Consider the following 24,760-nt stretch of genomic DNA (forward strand, 5'->3'; position numbering starts at 1 on the left):
TAATTCATGTAATCTTTGTTTTGCTTTGAGAATGATTGGCTAAATTCGTTTTGGCTAAGGGTGTATTCGAAACCATGATTATATATGTGAAATAAGTTGATTACTTCCGGTTATCGTTGTATAAGTCATGAATACAATATACTTAACCGTTTGATTTAGAACTTATTCTTGTATGTTGATTGAGAGTGCACGCTTAATTTGCATGCTTGAATTTGGTGCTAGGATATAAGTTTGTTTCACCTAATCGTTATGAATTTATATTCACAAGTAGTGAAGGTCGCTAGTCACGATCATGTTAAGTAGATTCCTGGCAAGAGTATCATGCTTTTCATAGTTACAAATGCCTTGTCGATGCTTATGATTTCCAAAGAACATAATGATTCTAACTTGTATCTTTATCATGCTGTTCATATAGAGAACTTGTTAGGAATAATTTGTTTGCGATGCATATTCATCCAATTCAATGATTCTAGGGAAATCTGAAGGTTAATTTAAGCGGACCTAATTAACTTGGAGTGTCGAGGTTCATAACTTATTGAATTGATAACTGGAAATTGATTTACGTTGCATATATTTCATGTGTGGAGAAGAACCCCTTAGCTATTCCAACATCTATTGATTCATCACAATTTGTTTTACAATCTGTTTTCTTTACAATCTGTCCATTTAATTTAATTTCGTCCAAACACAATCCCCCCATATTTTGTTAAGTCTTAGTCATTACAATCTGTCTTATTTTGTGTTTTTAAGTATTTGGAGTCACAAACACCTTCAAGTTTGTCCAAATCTGCCTAGTTTACATTCCTGTTTTGTTTGTTTGATTTTCGTCCAAAACCAAATCCCCAAGTGTCTTAGAGTGTCTAGTTGGTTCAATTATGTTTTAGATTGTGTTTTTAAGGCAGTTTTGAGTGTTTTGGGTGCTGTTTGAGTCTTTTGGTTTGTTTTAGTGTTTTAAGTGTTTAGTTTTGCATTCTTTGAGTCTAGTTTAGTGTTTTAAACTTTATTTTACGTTTTTGAGTCAGTTTCCAAGTGATTTTGCAATCCCTCCTAATCCCCGATTAAGAACGATCCCTACTTATACATATACTACAATTGTCACAAGAGGGTTTTAATTTGTGTGCTTATTTAGTTCGCATCAAATTTTTGGCGCCATTGCCGGGGATTAGCAACTTTGCTAATCCCTTGGATTGTTTACTTTCTGTTTATTTGTTTATTTTGTTAAAGTTTCTGACCTTGTTTTGTTTTTCTTGTTTTAGGTACTAGTGTATGACTCGAAGTTCTCAACCGATTCGTGAGGGTATCTCGGACTTCGACAGTGATTTTGAGAGGACTTTGAGACGAAGGAAGAAGCACCACGAGTCAAATCCACCAAGCCCGGAACCTGAGCTTGAAGAACAAGTCCTAGAAGAGAAGGAGGAACTCACGGCAAGGATATTTGAAGAACCACAAGGCATGGCCGTAGACACCCGGACACTCAAGGAGCTTTCCGCTTCGGGATTGGATAATGCCGCACCCTTCTGTATCCAATATCCCCCACCGACCTAAGGCAAGACCGAGGAGTTTGAGTTGAAGTCAAGCTTGCTCCACCACATTCCGAAGTACCATGGATTGTCCATGGAGGATCCGAACAAGCATCTGAAGGAATTCGAGGTGGTGTGTTCAAGCATGACTCCCGTCAACGTCGATGGAAGTATTTTGAAGATGAAGGCTTTTCCATTCTCTTTAATGGACAAAGCCAAGGATTGGTTGTACGACTTAGCTCCCGGAACTGTCACATCATGGGAGAGCATGAAGAGGGCATTTCTGGAGAAGTTTTTCCCAACTTCTCGAATCATCCTTTTACGTAAAAGGATAAGTGGAATTCAACAAGATGAAGGTGAGTCTTTTCCTACGTATTATGAACGTTTTAAATCTCTTGTTGCTTCTTGTCCACAGCATCAGATGAAGGAGGAATTGCTTCTGCAATACTTCTATGAGGGGCTCCTACCAATTGAACGTCAAATGCTCGACGCCTCGGCGGGTGGAGCATTGGTGGACAAGATACCCATGGCGGCCAAGGTCTTAATTGCTAACCGAGCATTAAACGCTCAACAATACGAAAGAGTAGGCCAAAGAGGACCCCCACGGCAGCAAGTGCATGAGGTAAGTTCCACACCCGATATTCATTCACAATTAGCTAATCTTACTTCCATTGTGTCTCAGATGGCCGAGGGAATGAGGATGCAAGGACCAATGGTATGCGGGGTGTGTTCTATCCAAGGACATGCTTCTGAGAAGTGCCCACAACTCATCGAAAATGGTGGATGGGAAAGCGCCAACGCAATTGGATTTCAGGGCCAAAACCAACCAAGGAACGATCCATACTCGAACACTTATAATCCAGGTTGGAGAGACCACCCGAACTTCAAGTGGAGGGAGCCCCAACAACCACCGCAACAAGGAGTCTTTAGACAACAACCCCCGGGCTTCTTCACCAAGCCATTAGCACCCACACAAGCACCTCCACAATCTGCCCAAACAAGTTCAGGTACGTCCCTAGACAATGATACACTTCTTAAGTTATTAACTAATTTGTCTCAGGGACAAGAGAATCAAGCCAAAGCAATGCAAAATCAAGAAAAGAGGGTGGATCAATTGGAGAAGCAAATTGGGCAGATTGCAGAGTTTGTAGGGCAATTCCGAGACCAAGGCAAGCTCCCAAGCTCAACCATTCCAAATCCGAAGGGAGGCTTTGAAACCGCCAATGCAATCACCTTAAGAAGTGGCAAGGAAGTTGGAACCACCCCACAACCACCAAAATCAAGCCAAGAAGAGGATGAAAGGTGGTTGCAAGAGGAAGAGGGGAAGGGCAAAGCCACGGCAAGGGTAGAGCAACCTTTGCCGCACCCACTTCAAGCTCCTAGGCCGTCCAACAAATGTAAGGTAGGTCCAAACTCAATTGTTTCTAATGTGATTCCACCAAATGTGCCCTTTCCTAGCAGGTTTATGCAAGCCAAGATAGGGGAGGATGAAAAAGACATCCTGGAGACGTTTAGGAAGGTGCATGTCAATATCCCGCTCCTTGATGCAATAAAGCAAATTCCGAAGTATGCGAAGTTTTTGAAGGAGATTTGTACAACAAGGAAACGGATTCGGGAAAAAGAGGTGGTACATGTAAGTGAGAATGTCTCTGCCATATTGCAAAGAAAGCTGCCACCTAAGTGAAAAGATCCAGGTAGTTTCACTATCCCTTGTGTAATTGGTAATACAAGGTTCGAACATGCTATGCTAGATTTAGGTGCATCAATTAATGTCATCCCATACTCTGTTTATGCATCTATGAATCTATGAGAGCTTAAAAATGATGATGTTATTATTCAATTAGCCGATAGATCTAATGCATACCCGAGAGGAGTTTTGGAAGATGTTTTGGTGCAGGTAGACCACTTGATTTTTCCTGCAGATTTCTATGTGCTTGACATGGAGGATTCAACCCACTCTCCACCATCGCCACTCTTACTTGGACGACCTTTCATGAAAACAGCCCACACCAAGATTGATGTGGCCAAGGGAGCCTTCACTATGGAGTTTGGTGGTGATACGATTAACTTTAAAGTTTCTGAATCCATTAAGAATACTAATGATGTTCATTCTTGTTTTGTCGTAGATGTGCATAAGGACATAGGGCCGAAAGGATCCACACCAATCAAGAAGGATGCATCTAGAATCACCATCGAGGAAGGAATTGGATTGGAGCACAATGAGCATGCCACTACCCTAAAAACATCCAATATGGCCGTGCCTTGTGCTAAAATTGGCAAGATGGTGGCTGCCCTTGGGGCATTGCCACAACATCCTAGTAAGTCTCCAATCCCAATTCTGATTCCCATTTCAACTAATAGGTTGCTACCTTCTTTGGTGCAGGTACCCAATCAATTGCAAGGTGGTGGGATCAGTTACAGGGACTTTAGGAATCCAAACGCCAGAATCAGGGAGGATCATTATCCCCGCCCATTCAGTGAGCCATATTATGAAAGTGTTGAAGAGCATGTTGTGGAAGAGATCCCACTCCATGCTGTGGGTTCCCATGAAGGTTGATTAATGTGGCATCGTCTGGCTGCAAGACGTAAAAGAAAGCGCTACCTTGTGAGGCAACCCATGCAATCAACAAAGGAAGAACTTGGGAATCGCTCCACACTCAGATTTGCGTCCCTAAACCCTTTCCTTTGTTGCTTACTTTATGTTATGTGTAATGTGTTCAATTGTGTCTAAAACATTGAGGACAATGTTTAGTTTAAATGTGGGGGGGGGGGGGGGGTGGGTAACATTCTGTTTTGAGATATTTTTGCATGAAATTCGTAGGGTGTTACCACCTAACATGTCTAAACTTGTTTCCCACTGTTTTTAAGTGTTTTTTTTTTAAGCTATTTTAGAGTGTTTTAGAGTGTGTTGAATTAAAAATCCGAAAATCCCATAAAAATTTGAAAATTTGTTTTGAAAAACCCAAAAAATGAGTTGTTTTTGTGTGTTTGTTTGTGTCGTAGGGTCACCTTCCAACACAATGATGAGGATTTGGTTTTTAATTGCATGATGGTTAAAGAAAGTTACAAACATGGATGGACGTTTGATATACTCTTTGGTTTATGCTTGTTTGTAGTTATAGTTTACGAATTCACATGTAATCACAAAGAAAAAAAAAATTAGTTTTTGTAACATGCTTGAAGGAATGAACTCAAACTAACGCTACATCCCTGTGAGACTTGAGCCTAAACGTTATTTGGAGAGTTAAAATCTCTGCATTAATGTTTTCTAAAGTCGTTGCATGATCTCATTATTCATTGCTTGGTTACTACTTAGAAGGCGTTTCATCACTTAGTTCCAAATGCTAGAACTCATGCCCATTTCATTCAAAGCATGTTATTGATTTGCATAACACATATTCAAGATGAAGTTGTGTAGTGACCACCATCAAAGCCAAAAAGCCATGTGCCCTTAACTCATTTTGTGTTTAAGTTTAACCCCATTGAGCCGTGTTAGCCCATGTTCTTTGTTAACCCACATTATCCTCACCTAGCCTAGAATAGGACCATCCTTACCCTTGTTCTTGAAGCATAGTAAGCAATGAATTCCTTTTGATTAAGGTGTTGCAGAAAATAAGTGTGGGGGAAAGAGTATTTATGTGAGTTGATGTGCCATAGGCACAGCTAAAAAAAAAAAAGAAATAAAAAGAAAAAAAAAAGAAAGAAAGAAAGAAAAGAAAAATGAAAAAAGTTACAAACATGGATGGGCATTTGATATACTCTTTGGTTTATGCTTGTTTGTAGTTATAGTTTACGAATTCATTTGTAATCACAAAGAAAAAAAAATTAGTTTTTGTAACATGCTTGAAGGAATGAACTCAAACTAACGCTACATCCCTGTGAGACTTGAGCCTAAACGTTATTTGGAGAGTTAAAATCTGTGCATCAAGATGCTTGTTCAAGTATGTGGAGCTTAGCTGTTTCGGTAGTAATGTGGATAAGTATGTGGAGCTTAACTATTTTGGTAGTGACGTGGATAAGTACGTGGTTGGAATAATGTTCTTGATCTTTTTTGTTGATTAATGTGGTTGGATATTAACTGGCTAATTGCTTCAGTTAAGTGCTTACTTGTTATTGTTTATGGAATTATTGTTGGAATGCTATTTAGTAGCAATATATTGTGATACATGTAAAAGATGAAACGACATTATTTGTGCGTCATGCATGTTGATGTGGTTGGAACTTCATTGTTGAAATTGGTCTGGAAATAAAGGTAATTGGAAAGGATCTTTTGTGTTGTTGAATCTATTCATTGTAAAACCAGTTCCCAGGCGAGCTTGGTATGCACATTAGTATAGGATGTTGGTAGGATAAATTGTCGATGTGGGTGATTTAGGATGGAGATCAATGAGTTAGATAAGATGACTAGCAAAAAGGGTTTATGAACTTGGGATATCTTATGGGGGTGAGTTTGTATAATAGAATATTCGAACCACCACTGTAGTGGTAAAATGCATGGTATAGGACGTGTAGGTCTGCATGTTTTATTATATAAATTAATGGGTGTATCTGAAGAGGTTGGATTGCATTCATGCATTGTTATCATTTATCATTTGATATTTGGCTATCTGATTTCATGACACTTAAATTTAATATTGTCAATTCATTGTGATAAGGTTATGTCCATACTGAGCTATTAAAGCTCACCCCTTTATTGTTATGCAGGTTTACAGACTAAACATTCAAAAGAGGTAGGCAGGATGAGATCAGATTATATGTGAGAATAGAAAGTTTATTCATCTCTTTACTGTAGGATTGTAAAGAATTCTTGATTTGTTTAAGAATCATGAGTTATTTTTATAAGAGGAATTTATTTTCCAGCCTGTTCCATTTCCTTTTATTTATTTAGTTTTTAACTCACAATTCAGATTCGGGTTCATCTTTTTTTATCGACACTGGGTCCGGGGCATGACAGCTTGGCCCCTAGCTTGCTTTTATCGTTGAACTACTTTGTGTCCACCTTCTTTTGGGCTACTTCTGACTCCTTAGGAGGCTCCTCCGGTGGCTTGTCAACTCGTCGAGCTTCGTCCTAAAGTGCATGCTTCTTTGCCAAAGCAAATGAGTATGCCAGAGTCAAATCTTCTCTCATGATGAGTTCATCGAATATCGGGTGGTCTGCTTGGAGTCCTTTTGAAAGGCTGCGTTAGCTATTGAGTGATTGCATCCGATTGGGCTGATTTTGGCTCACAAAAATTGGAGCTACGACACCAATTGAGTACCAAAAGACCCGATTCCACATCTCAATAGGAAAAATCAAGAAATCATATCTGACTAAGCCATGTTCAGATGATGCAACGTATAAAGCCATGTTCAGATGCTGCACCGTATAGGTTTTCAAATAATCAAAGAAGAAAGCTTTCATCCCAGCCAGAGCTGATAGGTGCAGAAGAAGGACTCGTCCTCCACCAAATAGCAACTATAGAAGGCAGATTGAGAAGATGGCACCTAGATTGACACCTAGGTAGATGAAATAAGCTGTAAATCAAAAAAGACGGCTAGAATTGGCTTTTTACTTAACTCGAAAGAAAGGAAGAACTCACCAATTTCTTTTTGAAAAATTATGACATTTTCGAATAGTCACCCACCAACATGCTCGTAATTGATCCTCAGATAGTTTGCCATAAGTTGCTCGTCGACCCCATAGTCAAACCTATGATCCAAAAAAATGAGACTTCGTTTTCGAACGAGTAGCAATCACCAAGAAGAAAATCTACAAACTGTTAAAGGCCATGCATTCAGCATGGCTGGCCAACATTTTGTTGGTCATGAAGAAAGAGAAGGCAAGTGGAGAGTGTGAACGGACTCAATCAATCTCAACAAAGCATGTCCTAAGGACCCATTTGATTCCACGAATTGACCTACTATTGAAATCAAAGCCTAGGAACTACCTGTTCAGCTTTTTGGATGCATACTCAGTGACACACCCCGACCCAAAAAGTCCACTTAGACCCTGAATCAAGGTGTACTGGCTGAAACCTGAAAGGTGACGAAGCCATAAAATATGATATAGTGTAGAAAAATGTGAATAAATTTGAACCTAAAAATTTTAAATACCAGATTGCGTTGTGAGCAGGAGCGAACCCATTTCACACACGACGTCAGAGCATAAGTAAGGTACAAAAGTGTGGGTAAGAATCATACCCTCAGAAGTATCCATCAATACTAAGATTCGCCACAGATCCTTGTCGATACAAACTCAGCAGCTAAAACCTAGAGGGCGCCAAACAGAGAGTGTGAGTGAGCAATAAAACCAAGCTTCCCAAAGTTATTACCTCTCTAAAAGTAATGCCCCTCAATGTAAAACCCGTATCGTTTTCCATAAGACAATACAACATATACATATATATCCAAACCATACTAAAAAATGGCCATAACCACGGTTTTCCATGTTCATTAACTTCACCATGTGTTAATAAGTAGGCCAAATGAACTTAATCAATACAAAATGATATATTAGTCGAAGTCATCTAATGTGACCTGTACGACTGCACCCATATCTCATCATATATCTCATCAATCATGGCTAGCATATAAGTTGGAGTCACCTCTTGTGACACGTACAACTTATCCATATCTCATCAATCATGCCTAGCATATAAGTTGGAGTCACCTATAATGACCTGTACGACTTCTCCATATCTTATCAATCATGGCTAGCATATAAGTCGGAGTCACCTCTTGTGACCTGTACGACTTATCCATATCTCATCACATATCTCATTAATCATGCTAGCCAATAATTCAATAACATGCTAGCCAATAGCTCAATAAGTATACCTGCACACGAGGCGGAACCACCTAAAGTGGTCTGTACGACAAGTCTGGGTGTAAATAAATACGCTCAAGTGCTACGATCACGTGAAGACTATGCGAATAATCGCGGGTCACCTACGAGTCGGAACCATCTAAAGTGGTCTGTACGACAGGACTGTGCACCTACCTTGGATCCAAGGTGAGCGTGAGGTGCGGGAGGTGAACATCACGTGAATGACTGTGGCCTGGCCACGGGCGGAAGCACTAATACATGGGCGTCTGCGGCGTCATTTAGCACTTCAAAGCATTCACAATAGTTAGGTTCAGGTAATATCCATATGAATATGCCATGATGCAATCTAAACCCAAACATCTCATGATATTCCTAGAATATATAATACGGTGTAACATGTACAATCAATAACACCCTACTCCCAAACTATTTACTTTTGAGAGTAATCATCAGTGATAAGCCTAATTAGACACTAGTTAAATTAACTATCATTACTTACCATTCCTTACTTCAATTTCTTGATTCTTCACGCATTGATTTATGATCAACATTTAATCACCAATCATAAAGCTAAAACTCACACTTCCCACTAATGTCCCACATATTGCTCAATTCACTTAACAAGGCTATTGTCTCAATTATTTAAGCTCATTTATTATATGGTTGTAACTAACGTCTTGTTAGACTGCCTACGTACCCTAAATAGGGATCAAGCCATTTGTAGTTCGCAATGATTAATTGTAGGTAACAAGCATAGATCACTTTAGAAGTGTTTGTGGAACTATCAATTATATGCGTATGAAAGAAAAAGACACACTCACTTGGAGTCCACACTATGATTATCTTGCACGCACATCGAGACATCACGATCTATCGTCGCCTATGACCAATTATCAAATCACGTCTCAAAGTTCTTACCGATAGATTACATAATTTACATAAAACATATCCTTAAGGACCTTCAAGAATAATTTGAGACCCATTGACCAAAAGTCAACCGTCGATCTTTGATTGACGGTAGGATCTACAACCTTGTATAACTCGATTTGGAAGATTCGCATATCAGATTTCCAATCTGTAACTTCCAAAGATCCACATTATGCTTCTAGAATAACATACTAAAATTTTATTACGATCCAAGGTTGGATCCTCGCCAATTCCCAAAACTGATTATCGGTTAACGTTTTATTTTATGAACTTACAAATCCAATTCGGAAAGATCTATAAGTCGGATTCGCAATCCGTAAGTTCCTAAATTCTTCAAATATTATTTACTACAATGTAACAAAGTTTGGTGACGATCCAACGGTTGGATTGTCGATTCACATAAATACCTATTAACGCATCGTAGAGAATTTAGGTTCCAACGATCAACCTATGTCAATCAAATATCAAGACTAAATTCAAGAAATTTAACATAGCCTAAAAATAGCATTGGAAGCCCATTGGCCACGCGCCGCCGCACGCGCCACCGTGGGTGGCGGTCGGCCGTCCCGACTCACCGGAAAATCCAACTATTTCCAAAAATTACCAAAATTTACAGGAATGAAGATCTCAAAGAGAGGAACAACTTTCATACCTGCCAAAAAGTCCAAAAGTGGACAAAAGATGGTCAATTTTGTCCACGAAGCTAGCGGGTGCCTAAAACTTCCTGGTGTCGATTCGTCGTCTACGGTGGTCCAACGGGGTCAAGGTTGGTTGGGTTTTGCTCCTGGGAGGATGGGCTACAAAGACCAAGTGGTGGCATCAGCCATTGCTTTGCCGATTTGCCGGAAAATCAAAAAGGGTGGCCGGAGCACCATGAGAACCGTCAAGTTTCGTGGCCTCAAACTGCCACATACCATGGTTAATCAAGGTGGTTCTTGGGTGGGTTTTGTAGAGGGGAATGAGAGCTTAAAGCTGGTGGTGGTGGCATAAAAGAACTCCACCAGAGTTGGTCGGAATCGGCCTTGGAAAATGGGTGGTCGCGAGTGGAAAAACCCACGGGAAAGCTGGGAGTTTGTTTGTTTTTTTTTTTTTTTTTTTTTTTTTTTTTTTTTTTTTTCTGATTTCTCATTGGTCCTCCATCCCTTTTAATTTGATTGGTCCCTTTTTCTCTTTACTTAAGGCTGATTAGTTAGTCTTCCCACAAGGTGAGAGTTCAAATAATTTAACTACCTTTAAATAACCAACTTCAAACGTCTGTAATTATACAGTTATAATTCGGACTTGCAAACGGCTTTCGCCTATGCGTTCGTAGTGGCAAGTACTACGAGGATATGCTAAAAGAATAAGTCATACATCACTCTAACCAATGATCAACAGAAGTCAAAGTCCTTGCCTCTATGGCATTTTCATAAATTCACGCTTCTAAAATTAATAAAAACGTAAAATTTGGGACGGGTTGTCACAATCTACCCACCTTAAAATTTTCGTCCTCGAAATTTAAAATCAACTAGAGATGTTGTATAAATGAGAATGTCCTACCGTCGCGATTAGAGTGCAGTGATTCCTCTTTCATGCCTCAAAACTCAAACTTTCATTCTTTTTCAAAACAATACTACAGTATAAAATCTCTTACGAAAGCGTCAAGTCAAAATAGATATATTTAAATTGAAATTGAACACTGAAAGTTTTTGCCCACACACTCGTAGTTTTACCTATTCTAAAAGTAAGTGTATAATAACATTGGTTTAATCCCAACAATAAGTAAACGACTAAATGTAATCGAACGAGGGTGCAACATTACCATATTGTCCCTCATTGGAGAAATACCCATACATTATCTGAACAAGCCTCAAACGTGCTCACAAACCACTTTCCCAAGCAACATCATCAATAATATATAATTTCCATGTCACAATTTCCATCATTCTAATACCTACCCATAACTCTCTGCTGTAACTCACATATTGCTACCATATCTCAATTGATGTCGTACTTATAACCAGGAATGTAACCTCAGTTACACATAACTCTAACAAAGCTAAGTGTCTAACAATCATGTACCGAGCATAAAATCTTCATTTGTCGATTCCAATGGTATTATAACTAACTATGGATACAAACAACTAAAATAGAGATAGTGATATATTACAACCATAGTACTCGTGGGATGAACAAAACGCAACATGTCCACTAAAGTCTGAGTAATTCGCTTCAGTCAAATCTTTAGTTTATGGGTGGAAATATGATACTAAGCAACATCTCATACTTACAACATTTTAAAAGATTTCCAAAGACTTGGAAGTGAAACACGTAACACGATGAGATATAATTACACCAAGATGATATTCTTGTTAGGTTTCTGATTGCCTGAACTTGTATAAAAATCAAGAAGCAGCTTTCTCATAATGCCATTATCCTCCGAAAGTAAACAGAGAAGAAAATGTGGTTATCCAGTTTGTTTGGACTTTATTTCCTGAACCTCCTTCTACTCTAACTGAAGGCGAGACGCCTAGACTGAAAATTTTCTTCAATCACCTCAAGTGGAGCCTTAATTTTAATTTTTGTTTTATTTCCACATTTGATCATATCACAAAGGAGGACTTTTAGATCACGTCCCACAGATAAATTAACAACATCTCACTTCCATCTTAGTTGTCTTCACAAATGTCTTGCTGTTGAAATTTCAACGCCCATTTTAAAGAAAGAAATCATCACCAATACCTTAAACTTTGAGGCTAAAAAAATACTACTTTCTACTTAAGAAAAACTACCACCAATTGGAACATCACATAAGCGTATCATTGGTTTAGCATCACGATTAATGAATTTCACATTCTCTACACATACAACATATCTCGAATTGAGCATATAAAAGGATACTGATAGGAGCATATTCATGCGACTTAATTAGCTTGTTCTTGTGCATTTATGTTGTGTTTCCTTAGTTATTTTAGTGTTTAAAGTCACTTTTGGGTGTTTTCAGGTTATAAAGCCAAAGTGTGCAAGAAGATGCAAATTGGAGTCTTTTGGAGCAAAAGAGGAATGAATGAGATGAAGACTTGAAGAAATATGAATTCCTACTCCAACGAGGATTCCTACTCCAACAAGGATTCCTACTTGAAGTGGGAAAGTTAACCCTAGGTTTCCCATTTTGGTAACCTTTCCTAATCTTAAACGTCTGCATTTTCTAGCCACTTTAGGACACAAATCAAAGGCCCTAGCCCCCTTAAACCCCTTTGCCGTGGCCTTTCCCCTTCTCCCCTTTCCTTGCCGTGCAAGGGGGGGGGGCAATTTTCTCCTAGGTTATGCAATTAAATACATGCTCCTTCCTAAACTAAACCCTAGCCGCACCTTGCAGCCACTTCCCTTTTAATTTCTGATTTTATTTCCTAATTCTAGCAGCCTTTGACTTAATTTTAGTTAATAAAAAATAAGCTAGGGTTTTAATTTGTGAAAACCCTAGGTATTCCACCACATAGCCGCACCCTAGGGAGATTTGGTCATTCACTTTTTCATCATTCAGCCACAAAGAACTCTCTGCCGCAGCCACCCTCCATCTTCTTCCTTCAATCCGCAGCCACCATCAACCCAAAAACATCTCTGCTGTAGCTTCCCATCCATTCCAGCCACCATTCAAACCTCCATAACCTGGGGTGTTGAGTTTCATGATTCATCGAAAGACCAACTGAAAATGATTTTGTATGCAAGTGTGACATGTGTGGAGAAGAACCTTCTAGCTAGCATTCCATCCATATTTTCATCAAATTCGTATCTACAATCTGTGCTCTTTGTTTTAATTTCGTCAAAAACTAAATCCCCCTTTACTTTAGTGTTCAATTTAGTTAGAAAGTGTCTTAGTTTGTGTTTCTAAGTGTTTTGATTCAATTTATCACCCAAATTCGTCCAAATTAGTGTAAGTGCTCAAAACTGGCCAGATTGTGTTTTTAAGGAAGTTTTGAGTGTTTTGGTACTGTTTTGAGTCTTTTGGTTTGTTTTAGTGTTTTAAGTGTTTAGTTTTGCATTCTTTGAGTCTAGTTTAGTGTTTTAACCTTTGTTTTACGTTTTTGAGTCAGTTTTCAAGTGATCTAGCAATCCCTCCTAATCCCTGGTTTAGAACGATCCCCACTTATACGTATACTACAATTGTCAAAAGAGGGTTTTAATTTGTGTGCTTATATATTTCGCATTAGATACTTCCTAACTCCATTCATATAACAAAATGATTAAAATCATTCGAACCATTTCTTGATAGATTAAAGGTAACTCCATATCAATACTCACATTTCCCAACTAAATAGAATAGGACATGCTGAAAGTGTGCGAAAGTAGATACACAGTAGTGCGCTCATAGATGCTAATTTAATTCTGCTATTGCCTCTGACAGAACTTAGCTTGTTCCAATAAATGTAATAAAAGTTCTAAGGTCAATGAAGATTTGGACACACTTTTCTAAATAAGAGTACCAATCGGTTTTCCAATGAAAATAGAAATTGTTAATTCTAGGTCATAAATATGATGGTTCATCTTTAGTGGTTCTACCACTAAGAAACATAAGCGTTAACATACTAAGAAAGTCTGAATCTGAATTAACTTGTCACAACAATCGACAATCACCATACATCATCAAAATCTCCACTGAGAAGTGTCATCTAGCTTTCGAAATAAGGTGATGACTGTTGACTTTAGGTCATGAATAAGATGGTTCATTTCAAATGGTTCTAACCGTTGGAAAATAAAAGCAATACTTCGTCATGTTGCCATACCAACTTAACAATGTGATGGTATCTGAGGTAAGATTTTTGGGATATGACGCCAAAAGTATACGTCCTCGAAATGAACAATACTACTAACCAACTCTACGACACGAACTAAAAGGTCTTCACAGTTTCCTTGACACTCAAAACAATCTAACAGTGAGATATCATCTCGCATTTTGATTCTAATGTCTACCTATGGAAGTGATCGAGAGGTGGTTAGTCAAAGAGGTTTCGTTTACCTAGATAAGTGATAAGGTAAAAACAACAATCATGAGTTTACCATCCTATTACAAAGCTTATTCCTAAGCTTCCACGATTCTAGTTTATTCAGCTCAAGCGAAGTAGTTCATTGATCCTAGGAGAATTTGATGACTGCTTTTCAGATTTCTACAACTCCCAGGATATGACAACTTACATTCGCAAGCCTATTCTCACCCATTTAATAAGTACAACTACAAAAGCAAACATTTGGGAATAGCGTTGATTGAAAAATCCCAAGGCTAGAAAAAGACCTTCCTAAAGATCTACTTTCAAAAAGACTTTATCGAGAGTCGATATTCCTCCTAAAGATCCAACATAAACACAAGTACGCTTGAAGATATTAGTGCTAACAAGGACCAAAAGTAATTATCCCTCAGATGATCTTCCACAAAATGCTACTAAGAAATCAAGACTAGCTAAGATTTCCAATCTCTAAAGAATCAATACTAACGGCGGTAGAACAATGATAAAATTATTTGGTAATATCTCTGGCGATACATGATTATCAATACATTAACTTAGGCCATCAACTTGCCTCAATTTTATATCTTTCCTCCACAAGGAAAATCTTCGTTTTAATTCTAAGGACGAACGCCAAAATGATTTTATAAAATGTCGTCAAGACCACAAAATTGCCTAAAACTAAAGAAAAGTTAACATATTTTTCCGTAATCGATGAGGCGGCAAAGTTCGAGCATTAGACACAAAACCAAGAGTGCTTACATCACACGTGTGATGTGAGCAATATTACCCAACTTATGCTCTGATACCAAACTGACACACCCTGACCCAGAAAGTCCACTTGGACCCTAAATCGAGCTGTGTTGGCCGACACCTGAAAGGTGACGAAGCCATAAAATGTGATAGAGTGTAGAAAAATGTGAATAAATTTGAACCTAAAAATTTTAACTACCAGAGTGCATTGTCAGCAGGAGCGAACCCATTTCACACACAACGTTAGAGCATAAGTAAGGTACAGAAGTGTGGGTAAGAATCATACCGTCAGAAGTATCCATCAATACTAAGATTCGCCACAGATCCTTGTCGATACAAACTCAGCAGCTAAAACCTGAAGGGCACCAAACAAAGTGTGAGTGAGCAATAAAACCAAGCTTCCCAAAGTTATTACCTCTCTAAAAGTAATGCCCCTCAATGTAAAACCCGTATCGTTTTCCATAAGACAATACAACATATACACATATATCCAAACCATACTAAAAAATGGCCATAACCACGGTTTGCCATGTCCATTAACTCCACCATGCATTAATAAGTAGGCCAAATGAACTTAATCAATACAAAATGATATATTAGTTGGAGTCATTTAATGTGACCTGTACGACTACACCCATATCTCATCACATATCTCATCAATCATGGCTAGCATATAAGTCGGAGTCACCTCTTGTGACTCGTACAACTTATCCATATCTCATCAATCATGTCTAGCATATAAGTTGGAGTCACCTATAGTGACCTGTATGACTTATCCATATCTCATCAATCATGGCTAGCATATAAATCGGAGTCACCTCTTATGACCTATACGACTTCTTCATATCTCATCACATATCTCATCAATCATGCTAGCCAATAACTCAATAACATGCTAGCCAATAGCTCAATAAGTATACCTGCACACGAGGCGGAACCACCTAAAGTGGTATGTACGACAAGACTGGGTGTAAATAAATACGCTCAAGTGCTACGATCACGTGAAGACTGTGCGAATAATCGCGGTTCACCTACGAGTTGGAACCACCTAAAGTGGTTTGTACGACAGGACTGTGCACCTACCTTGGATCCAAGGTGAGCGTGAGGTGTGGGAAGTGAACATCACGTGAATGACTGTGCCCTGGCCACGGGCGGGAGCACTAACACCAGGGTGCAAGTTTATGAGCTATAATATATCTCAACACAGTCATACTCACTACCATCACTATCATCAACATGTACTCACCTGAAGCTTACATGTGTGTCCGCGGCATCATTTAGCACTTTAAAGCATTCACAATAGTTAGGTTCAGGCAATATCCATTTGAATATGTCATGATCCAATCTAAATCCAAACATTTCATGGTATTCCCAGAATATATAATACGGCGTAACATGTACAATCAATAACACCCTACTCCCAAACCATTTACTTTTCAGAGTAATCATCAGTGATAAGCCCAATTAGACACTAGTTAAATTAACTATCATTACTTACCTTTCCTTATTTCAATTTCTTGATTCTTCACGCATTGATTTATGATCAACATTTAATCACCAAATCATAAAGCTAAAACTCACACTTCCCACCAATGTCCCTCACATTGCTCAATTCACTAAACAAGGCTATTGTCTCAATTATTTAATCTTATTTATTATATGGCTGCATCTAACGTCTTGTTAGACTGCCTACGTACCCTAAACAGGGATCAAGCCATTTGTAGTTCGCAGTGATTAATTGTAGGTAACAAGCATAGATCACTTTAGAAGTGTTTGGGGAACTATCAATTATATGCCTATGAAAGAAAAAAAACCCACTCACCTGAAGTCCATGATATGATTATATGCCTATGAAAGAAAAAAAACCCACTCCATTGACCAAAAGTCAACCGTTGATCTTTGATCAACGGTAGGATCTACAACCCTGTATAACTCGATTCGGAAGATTCGCATAGCAGATTTCCAATCCGTAACTTCTAAAGATCCATATTATGCTTTTAGAATAATATACTAAAATTTTATTACAATCCAACGGTTGGTTCCTCGCCAATTCCCAAAACTGATTATCGGTTAACGTTTTATTTTATGAACTTACAAATCCAATTCGGAAAGATCTATAGGTCGGATTCCCAATCCATAAGTTCCTACATTCTTCAAATATTATTTACTACAATGTAACAAAGTTTGGTGACGATCCAACGGTTGGATTGTCGATTCACATAAATACCTATTAACGTATCGTAGAGAATTTAGGTTCCAACGATCAACCTATGTCAATCAAATATCAAGACTAAATTCAAGACATTTAACATATCCTAAAAATAGCATTGGCAGCCCATTGGCCACGTGCCGCCGCACACGCCGCCGTGGGTGGCGGTCAGCCGCCCCTACTCACCGGAAAATCCAACTATTTCCAAAAATTACCAAAATTTATAGGAATGAAGATCTCAAAGAAAGGAACAACTTTCATACCTGCCACAAAGTCCAAAAGTGGACGGAAGATGGTCAATTTTTCCCACGAAGCCGACAGGTGCCTGAAGCTTCCTGGTGTTGATTCGTCATCTACGGTGGTCTAATGGGGTCAAGGTTGAATGGGTTTTACTCCTGGGAGGATGGGCTACAAAGCCCAAGTGGTGGCATCGGCCATTACTTCGCCGATTTGCCGGAAAATCAAAAAGGGTGGTCGGAGCATCATGACAACCGTAAACTTTCGTGGCCTCAAACCGCCACATACCATGGTTAATCAAGGTGGTTCTTGGGTGGGTTTTGTAGAGGGGAATGAGAGCTTCAAGCTGGTGGTGGTGGTGTCGAAAAACTCCACCAGAGTTTGCCGGAATCGGCCTTGGGAAATGGGTGGTCACGAGTGGAAAAACCCACGAGAAAGCTGGGAGCTTTTTTTTTTTTTTTTTTTTTTTTTTTTTTTTTTCTTTTCTTCTTTTTTTTTTTCTGATTTCTCATTGGTCCTCCATCCCTTTTAATTTGATTGGTCCCTTTTTCTCTTTACTTAAGGCTAATTAGTTAGTCTTCCCACAAGGTGAGAGTTCAAATAATTTAACTACCTTTAAATAACCGACTTCAAACATCCGTAATTATACAGTTATAATTCGGACTTGCAAATGGCTTTCGCCTATGCATTCGTAGTGGCAAGTACTATGAGGATATCATAAAAGAATAAGTCATACGTCACTCTAACCGATGATCAACGGAAGTCAAAGTCCTTACCTCTAGGGCATTTTCGTAAATTCACGCTTCTAAAATTAATAAAAACGTAAAATTTGGGACGGGGTGTCACACTCAGGCTACAATTAGATTGCCATATACGAGCTCGACAAGGAGAATACATTGTTTGTCACTAAAGCGAAAGCACATACTACTATAAAGTCATGCCCTTCGGCCTCAAGAAACGTATCGAAAAATCCATGGAAGTCCATGTTGACAACATCATGATGAAAGGCAAGTAGTGGTCGTACCACATAAAAAATTTGGTAGAAACATTCAAAATCCTACAAGAGTACAAGATGAAGCTTAACCCTGCCAAATGCGCATTCAGAGTCTCCTCTTGCAAATTCTTAGAGTACCTTGTTATCTAACAAGGAATTGAAGTACATTTGAAGAAGATCTAAGCAATCGTAGATTTGAAGTCACTAACTACTCTAAAGGAGATCCAAACTCTAATCGGGCGAGCAGCAGCTCTTAATAGATTCATTTTGTGATCAACAAATCGGTGCAAATCTTTTTTCAAGGTTCTAAAGAAGATGTAAAGGAATAATGGGACAAGATGTGTGAAAAGGCATTCCAAAATTTGACCCAGTACCTTACTTCACCTCCTTAACTATCCAAGCTGGAAACAGAGGATGACTTATTCATCTATTTGGCGTTATCTGAAGCAATAGTGAGCTTCAAAAGCTCTCCTCGATGCGAAAACAAGATATCCAAAAATCAAAAAGCTAATTTTGGCGCTACTTGTTGCAGCTCAGAAACTCAGGCCATACTTTCTTGCACATATAGTCATCCATATGACAGAGTATCCATTCCGATCAGTCTTATACAGTCCAATTGTTTTTCAGTGAGTAATGAAGTGGGTGTTAGAACTTGGTGAATACAGCTTAATCTACCATCCTTGCATAGCGATAAAGGCCTAAGCACTGGTGGGTTTCATAATGGAGTTTACTCCATCTTCGACGAATGTAGTAGCTCAACCCAATGGCGAGGCTAAGGTAGACGAGCACCAAGACGATGCACCAACCCAACTTGTTAGAGACCTTTGGCATTTGCTTATCGATGAATCCTCTAACCACCAAGGATCAACGCTAGGTCTAGTACTCATCACCCTAGATGATTCCATGCGGGAGTAGTCCATCACTCTAGGCTTTAGAGTGTCCAGCAATGAAGAAAAGTAATAACCTAATTTAAAAGCTAGAAGAGGAGCATTCCATATGAAGCTTTACTGACAAGCCTCTAACTAGCAAAGGATTTAGCTATGAAAAAGCTTATAATTCATCTAGATTCTCAGCTGATCACCAACTAAGCCTCACTGGGGTACATGGCTTAGCATCCAAGGATAGCACAATACTTGGATAAAGTCTAGGAGCTGCTCAAGGCATTCCAACTTATACACTCTAGCAGGTTTCATAAGTAAGGAATACCCATGTAAATGTGTTGGTAAGTTTAGGCTCCGCCCTAGACCACCAACTTAGATGCTCCATTCCAGTTGATTACCTTGAAAACTGACCATTAACGAGGTAGCGGCAATAGAGGTAGCGCAGATCAACACAGCCCCTAGTTAGTAAGATCCTATCATTGAGTACTTAGTCAATGAAACGCTCCTCGAAGATAAACTGGAACAACATGTTCATTCTAAGATCATTTACTAATGCATCTTCGATACCTGAAGACTCATAAAGATCTTAAGGTGCTTGAAGCAAAAAATAATTTAGAAAATCTTGAAACTGGCATGCGGAATTTTATCCACTATTAACGAGAATGTCTGTCATTAAATTGGCAAGGCCCACATTCGTTTCACGCGCAGATTAACCACCAAGAGGTCTTGAACTGCTGACTACAACTTCTTCAAGCTCCTCTACCATGGAAAGAAGATAAGAAAATCAAAGGTAAAATAATTGAACCCTACCTTTAAGCTTTTCTCATTGAAGACATTTTTTTTATTCAAGGAAATGTATCCAAATCCAATCAAAGATTCTCCAAAGCTAATTTTTAGATATTATTATTTATTTAATATTATTTCTAAGGATTATTCTCAAGCATCTTTAAGATATTTCAACATCTTAAAGATAGTTTTGTATTGCATCCAACAAATGAATACTTTGGCCAATCATATGCTAACACATGGCACCAGAGCCCTGACACATTTGGCCAGCTCTATCAAACCCCATCACCAGTCCATTCTCGAGTAAGTTGATTCTATGCAATTCAAAATTTTGATGGAATATAAAGACACGTGGCAGTAGGGACAGTGATGAATGCTATGTCAGTAAATATTGTTAGAAAGATTTAGTTAGAATCTGATCGGATTTGTTGGAAGATTTGGATAAGATTAGCTAGGATTTGGCGAAGATAGCTATGAGGGGTTACTTAGTCATTAAGTAAAAAGACCTTGATAAAGCAACCGACTGTAATAACTTTCATATGCTTTTCTAATACAAAGTTGTATCTCTCTGCAGTTTCAATCTTCTTCTTCACGTTTCTTAGTTTTCTAGTTTTTTCAATCACCTACTTTCACAAGAGATTAAATATTTGCTGGTTGTCATAGATCATTCATCATTGTTAATATGGTATCAAGAGCCAATGATTCTACTATGGATTGGTGAATTTTTTTTTTTTTTTCTGGAGGGTTCATCCGTGACGCTGAAAGTTTATAGTAGTTCTTGCATATTCAAGTTGTGTTCTTAAGGGATGGGACTGGTTTTCTGAGCTTCAACAATGGTGTTGATCATCTATGCAACTCATTCAAGTGAAATTTTTCAGTTTTAGTTGACAAAGTTATATGGGTTTTCTGGGTTTCCTTTCTTTCTTGATTTGAGTTTGTGAATCTATAATTGTTGATTGCAACACAAAGCCATCTATAATTGTTGATTGTGGCATGAAGCCATCTGTAGTTGTTGATTGTGGCACAAAGCCATCTCTGTTCGTTGATTGAATTTTTCTGGATTTGGTATCTTTGGTTTCTGTAATTTTTTGAAGTTCTTGTCGAATATCTTATGGATTGTTAAGATGGCGTTTTCTAGTGTAAAAATTGAGGGTCTTTTGGGAATGTTAACAATCAAGCTCAAGGATAGAAATTTTTCTAACTGGGTGTTTCAATTCAAATTAGTCTTGAAAGGGTATAAATTGTTTGATCATTTTGATGGCTTGGCTGTTTGTCCTCCAAAATTCATCATTGATCTTGATCGTGGGGTAACTAATGATATTAATGGGGCTTTCTTGGAATGGGAAACTATTGATATGGCCTTGTTGAGTTTACTTCTTGCTACTTTGTCTGATGAAGCAATTGAACATGTTTTGGGTTGTAAAGCTGCACATGAGGCTTGGTCTAGTTTGCAAGATCATTATGCTTCTATTTCTAAAGCCCGGTTAATACATTAAAGATAGAGTTTCAGAAGTTACAAAAAGGGGGTGATTCCATTGATCAATTTTTGTCTAAGCTCAAGCACATTAGAGAACAATTACAAACTGCTGGTGAATTTGTTTCTGATAATGATTTTATACTGGCTACTTTATCCGGTTTACCTAGAGAATATTCTACGATTCATACTATTATTCTCACTAGGGACACTTCTCTTTCTCTGAGAGAATTTTGAGAACAGTTGCTTTGTGCTGAAAGGGAGGTAGATTCTGCAATGAGTAGTTTGACAAACAATTTTTCTGCTTTGTTTATGCAAGGGAATAATATGATGGCTTCCTCTTCGGGTTTATATCAGGGTTCTTCTAGTCACTCTAATGATGTTCCTTCTATTACTGGAGGTACTATCACAAGGGTGCCTGATAGTTTTTTGTCTTCTTAAATGACATATGCTAATCCTTCTCATGGGTCTTCATTTCAGCCTACTTAGTTGCCATATTATCCTAATGTTACTGTGATGTACCCTTGATATCCTGGTACCTCATAAATGGCACCACCACCTGTTCTAGTGTATCCTCCTGAATTTCCTAATGCCTATAACTTTGTGAGTAACAGTAATGCACCGAGACCATTTTCTAATTAAAATAATGGTTCTAGACCTTTCTTTGGTTCAAAATACAATGGGAATCAAAGTTTTAGGCCTCCTCAGGTTGGTAATCAAAGTTTTAGGCCATCTCTATTTTCTGGTGATAAGTCTACTTGGTCTGGTAATATTGAATCTCAGTCCACTATTATCCCTGAATGTCAGATATGTTTCAAGAGGGGCTATACTGCTCCTAACTGCTGGAAGAGGTCTACAACTTCAAATTATGTTGGTCAAGTTGTTGAATGTCAGATTTGTGGGAAACGTGGTCATAGTGCCTTAGATTGTCATCATCGGAATAATTTTGCCTATCAGAGGAGTATACCATTTCCATCATTGAGTGCTATGCAGGCTTAAGCTCCAGTTCAAGTTCAAGTTCCTTCCAATTTTCTGCCTAATGATTCATGGATTATCGACACTGGTGTTTCACACCATATGACAACAAATGTGCATTCTCTTCAACAAATTACTCCATATCAAGGTAGTGATCAAATTACCATTGGAAATGGGGAAGGTTTGCCCATTAAGCACATTGGTTCTAAACACTTGCAAACCTTATCTCAATCTTTAATTCTACGAAATGTCTTGCATGTTCCCACTATTGCAGTTAGTTTATTATCTGTTAAACAACTGTGTAAGGACAATTTTTGTTGGTCCATATGTGATGAGAAAGATTTTTTTGTGCAAGACAAGGTAAACAAAACTGTAGTTTACCACGGAAGGAGCAGTGATGGAGAGTTGTTTCGAATCACAACCAAGTTGATTTCCAATTCTGCGGTGAAGTCAAATAAGTCAGTAGCTCTACTTGGTCAGAAAGTGAAGAATGAACTTTAGCATCAGAGGCTTGGTCATCCAAGTAATGAAGTGATGACTGCAATGCTCAAGCAATCTCATATAGTTAGTACTCCTGATAGTGTATCACTTATGTGTTCTCATTGTATCTCTGGAAAAATGTCTAGATTGCCATTTTTAGATAGAAAAGAAAAATGTTTGTTTCCATTTCAGAAAATTCATTCAGACCTTTGGGGTCCTTCACCTGTCAAGTCTGTAGAAGGTTTTCGATACTATATGAGTTTTGTGGATGATTTTTCCAGATATGTGTGGATATTCCCTTTGGTTAATAAATCAGAAACATTTGATGTAAATAAATTTTTTTATCATTTTCTATTCACTCAGTTCAATGTTGGTATTAAATGCTTTCAATCCGGTGGAGGAAGAGAATTTATGAGTAAACAATTTAGTGAGTTCTTGAAACTTAAAGGTATTCATCACATGACCTCTTGTCCATACACCCCTCAACAGAATGGAGTTGCTGAGAGGAAACACAGGCATATCATTGAGACTACTGTCACACTTATGACTGCTGCACATTTGCCTCCAAATTTGGGGTTTCATACTTGTGCTTATTCTGTGTTTTTAATCATCGAATGCCTTGTAAAAGTCTAAACATGCAGTCTCCTTATCAGTTGTTATTTGGTGTTGTTCCATCTATACATGGCTTGAAAATATATGGGATTGCAATTTATCCATATGTTGGACCTTATACTCATAATAAACTTCAACCTCAGGCTACATTATGTGTTTTTCTTGGCTATGCCAATGGATATAAGGGGGTTATTTGTTATCATTTGCAGTCTAAGAAGTTTATAATTTTTTGACATGTTATTCATGATGAGGACCATTTTCCATGTAAGCCCAATACTGATACTGTTTCAACTTCATCTGTTCCAGAGTCTCAGATATATTCTCCTATACATAGCTATGTAGATTTTGTTCTTCCTTCATCTCAGAATGTTCGAGTTGCAATTGATGACAATTTGATTGGTTCTCCTAATGCTTTTTCCCTAGGTTTCTCTATCACAAGGTTCTCAAGACAATATCTCTTCACGGAATTCTGAAAGAACTCTCTCACCTCCAACTCAAACTACAGTGTTACCTGTCCTTCATCTTGCACAGTTAGAGGTAGTTCTTCCTTTTGAATCTGCTAATTCTTTTGCCTCTCTTACTAATTTTGTTCCGAGGGTGCAAACACAGCTGCAAACTAGTACTATGTCTAGACAAAATTATTCTGGTTACTTAGCCTCTTTACCAAAACTGTCTACTTTGAAGATTGATGATCAAGATTTGTGTTCCACTGGTTTTTCATTTGTGGCCCAAATCCATGATTTAGCTGAACCAACATCTTTTAGGAGTGCTGCAACCAATTCTCACTGGCAACAGGCTATGCAAGAGGAGTTTGATGCTCTCCAAAGCCAAGGCACTTGAATTTTAGTGCCCGCACCAACTCATAGGTCTATAATAGGTAGTAAATGAGTGTATAAGTTGAAGAAGAACCCCGATGGCTCCATTGCACGGTATAAGGCTGGCCTCGTAGCTCAAGTGTATACTCAGGAGCATGGATTGGACTATTTTGAAACTTTTAGTCCTGTGGTACACCATACCACAGTTTGGCTAATCATTTCTCTTGCAGCTTAGTATAGTTGGGAATTACAACAGCTAGATATCAAGAATGCTTTCTTGCATGGTGACTCGGAGGAGGATGTTTGCATGAAG

General features: G+C 38.4%; 1 protein-coding gene across 1 annotated transcript; it reads left to right on the forward strand.

Moving 5' to 3' along the window:
* The first annotated feature begins 1,261 nt into the window (after nucleotides 1–1,261).
* Nucleotides 1,262–24,472, forward strand: LOC148691633 (uncharacterized). Its single transcript, XM_088683366.1, has 3 exons — nucleotides 1,262–2,663; nucleotides 3,904–4,072; nucleotides 24,056–24,472. The coding sequence occupies exons 1-3, from the start codon at nucleotides 1,615–1,617 to the stop codon at nucleotides 24,470–24,472; spliced, it is 1,635 nt and encodes a 544-aa protein (XP_088539492.1). The 5' UTR covers nucleotides 1,262–1,614.
* The last annotated feature ends 288 nt before the right edge of the window (nucleotides 24,473–24,760 follow it).

Source organism: Pyrus communis, chromosome 13, assembly GCF_041283825.1.
Source record: "Pyrus communis isolate YQ-2024b chromosome 13, ASM4128382v1, whole genome shotgun sequence".
Lineage (NCBI taxonomy): Eukaryota > Viridiplantae > Streptophyta > Magnoliopsida > Rosales > Rosaceae > Pyrus > Pyrus communis.

Coding starts and splice junctions, on each gene's coding strand:
- LOC148691633 (XM_088683366.1), top strand. CDS start 1,615: ATGGAGGATCCGAACAAGCATCTGAAGGAATTCGAGGTGGTGTGTTCA. Junction 2,664..3,903: donor CAAATTGGGCAGATTGCAGA/GTTTGTAGGGCA, acceptor TCTTTGGTGCAG/GTACCCAATCAATTGCAAGG. Junction 4,073..24,055: donor TGCTGTGGGTTCCCATGAAG/GTTGATTAATGT, acceptor CTTTTTCCCTAG/GTTTCTCTATCACAAGGTTC.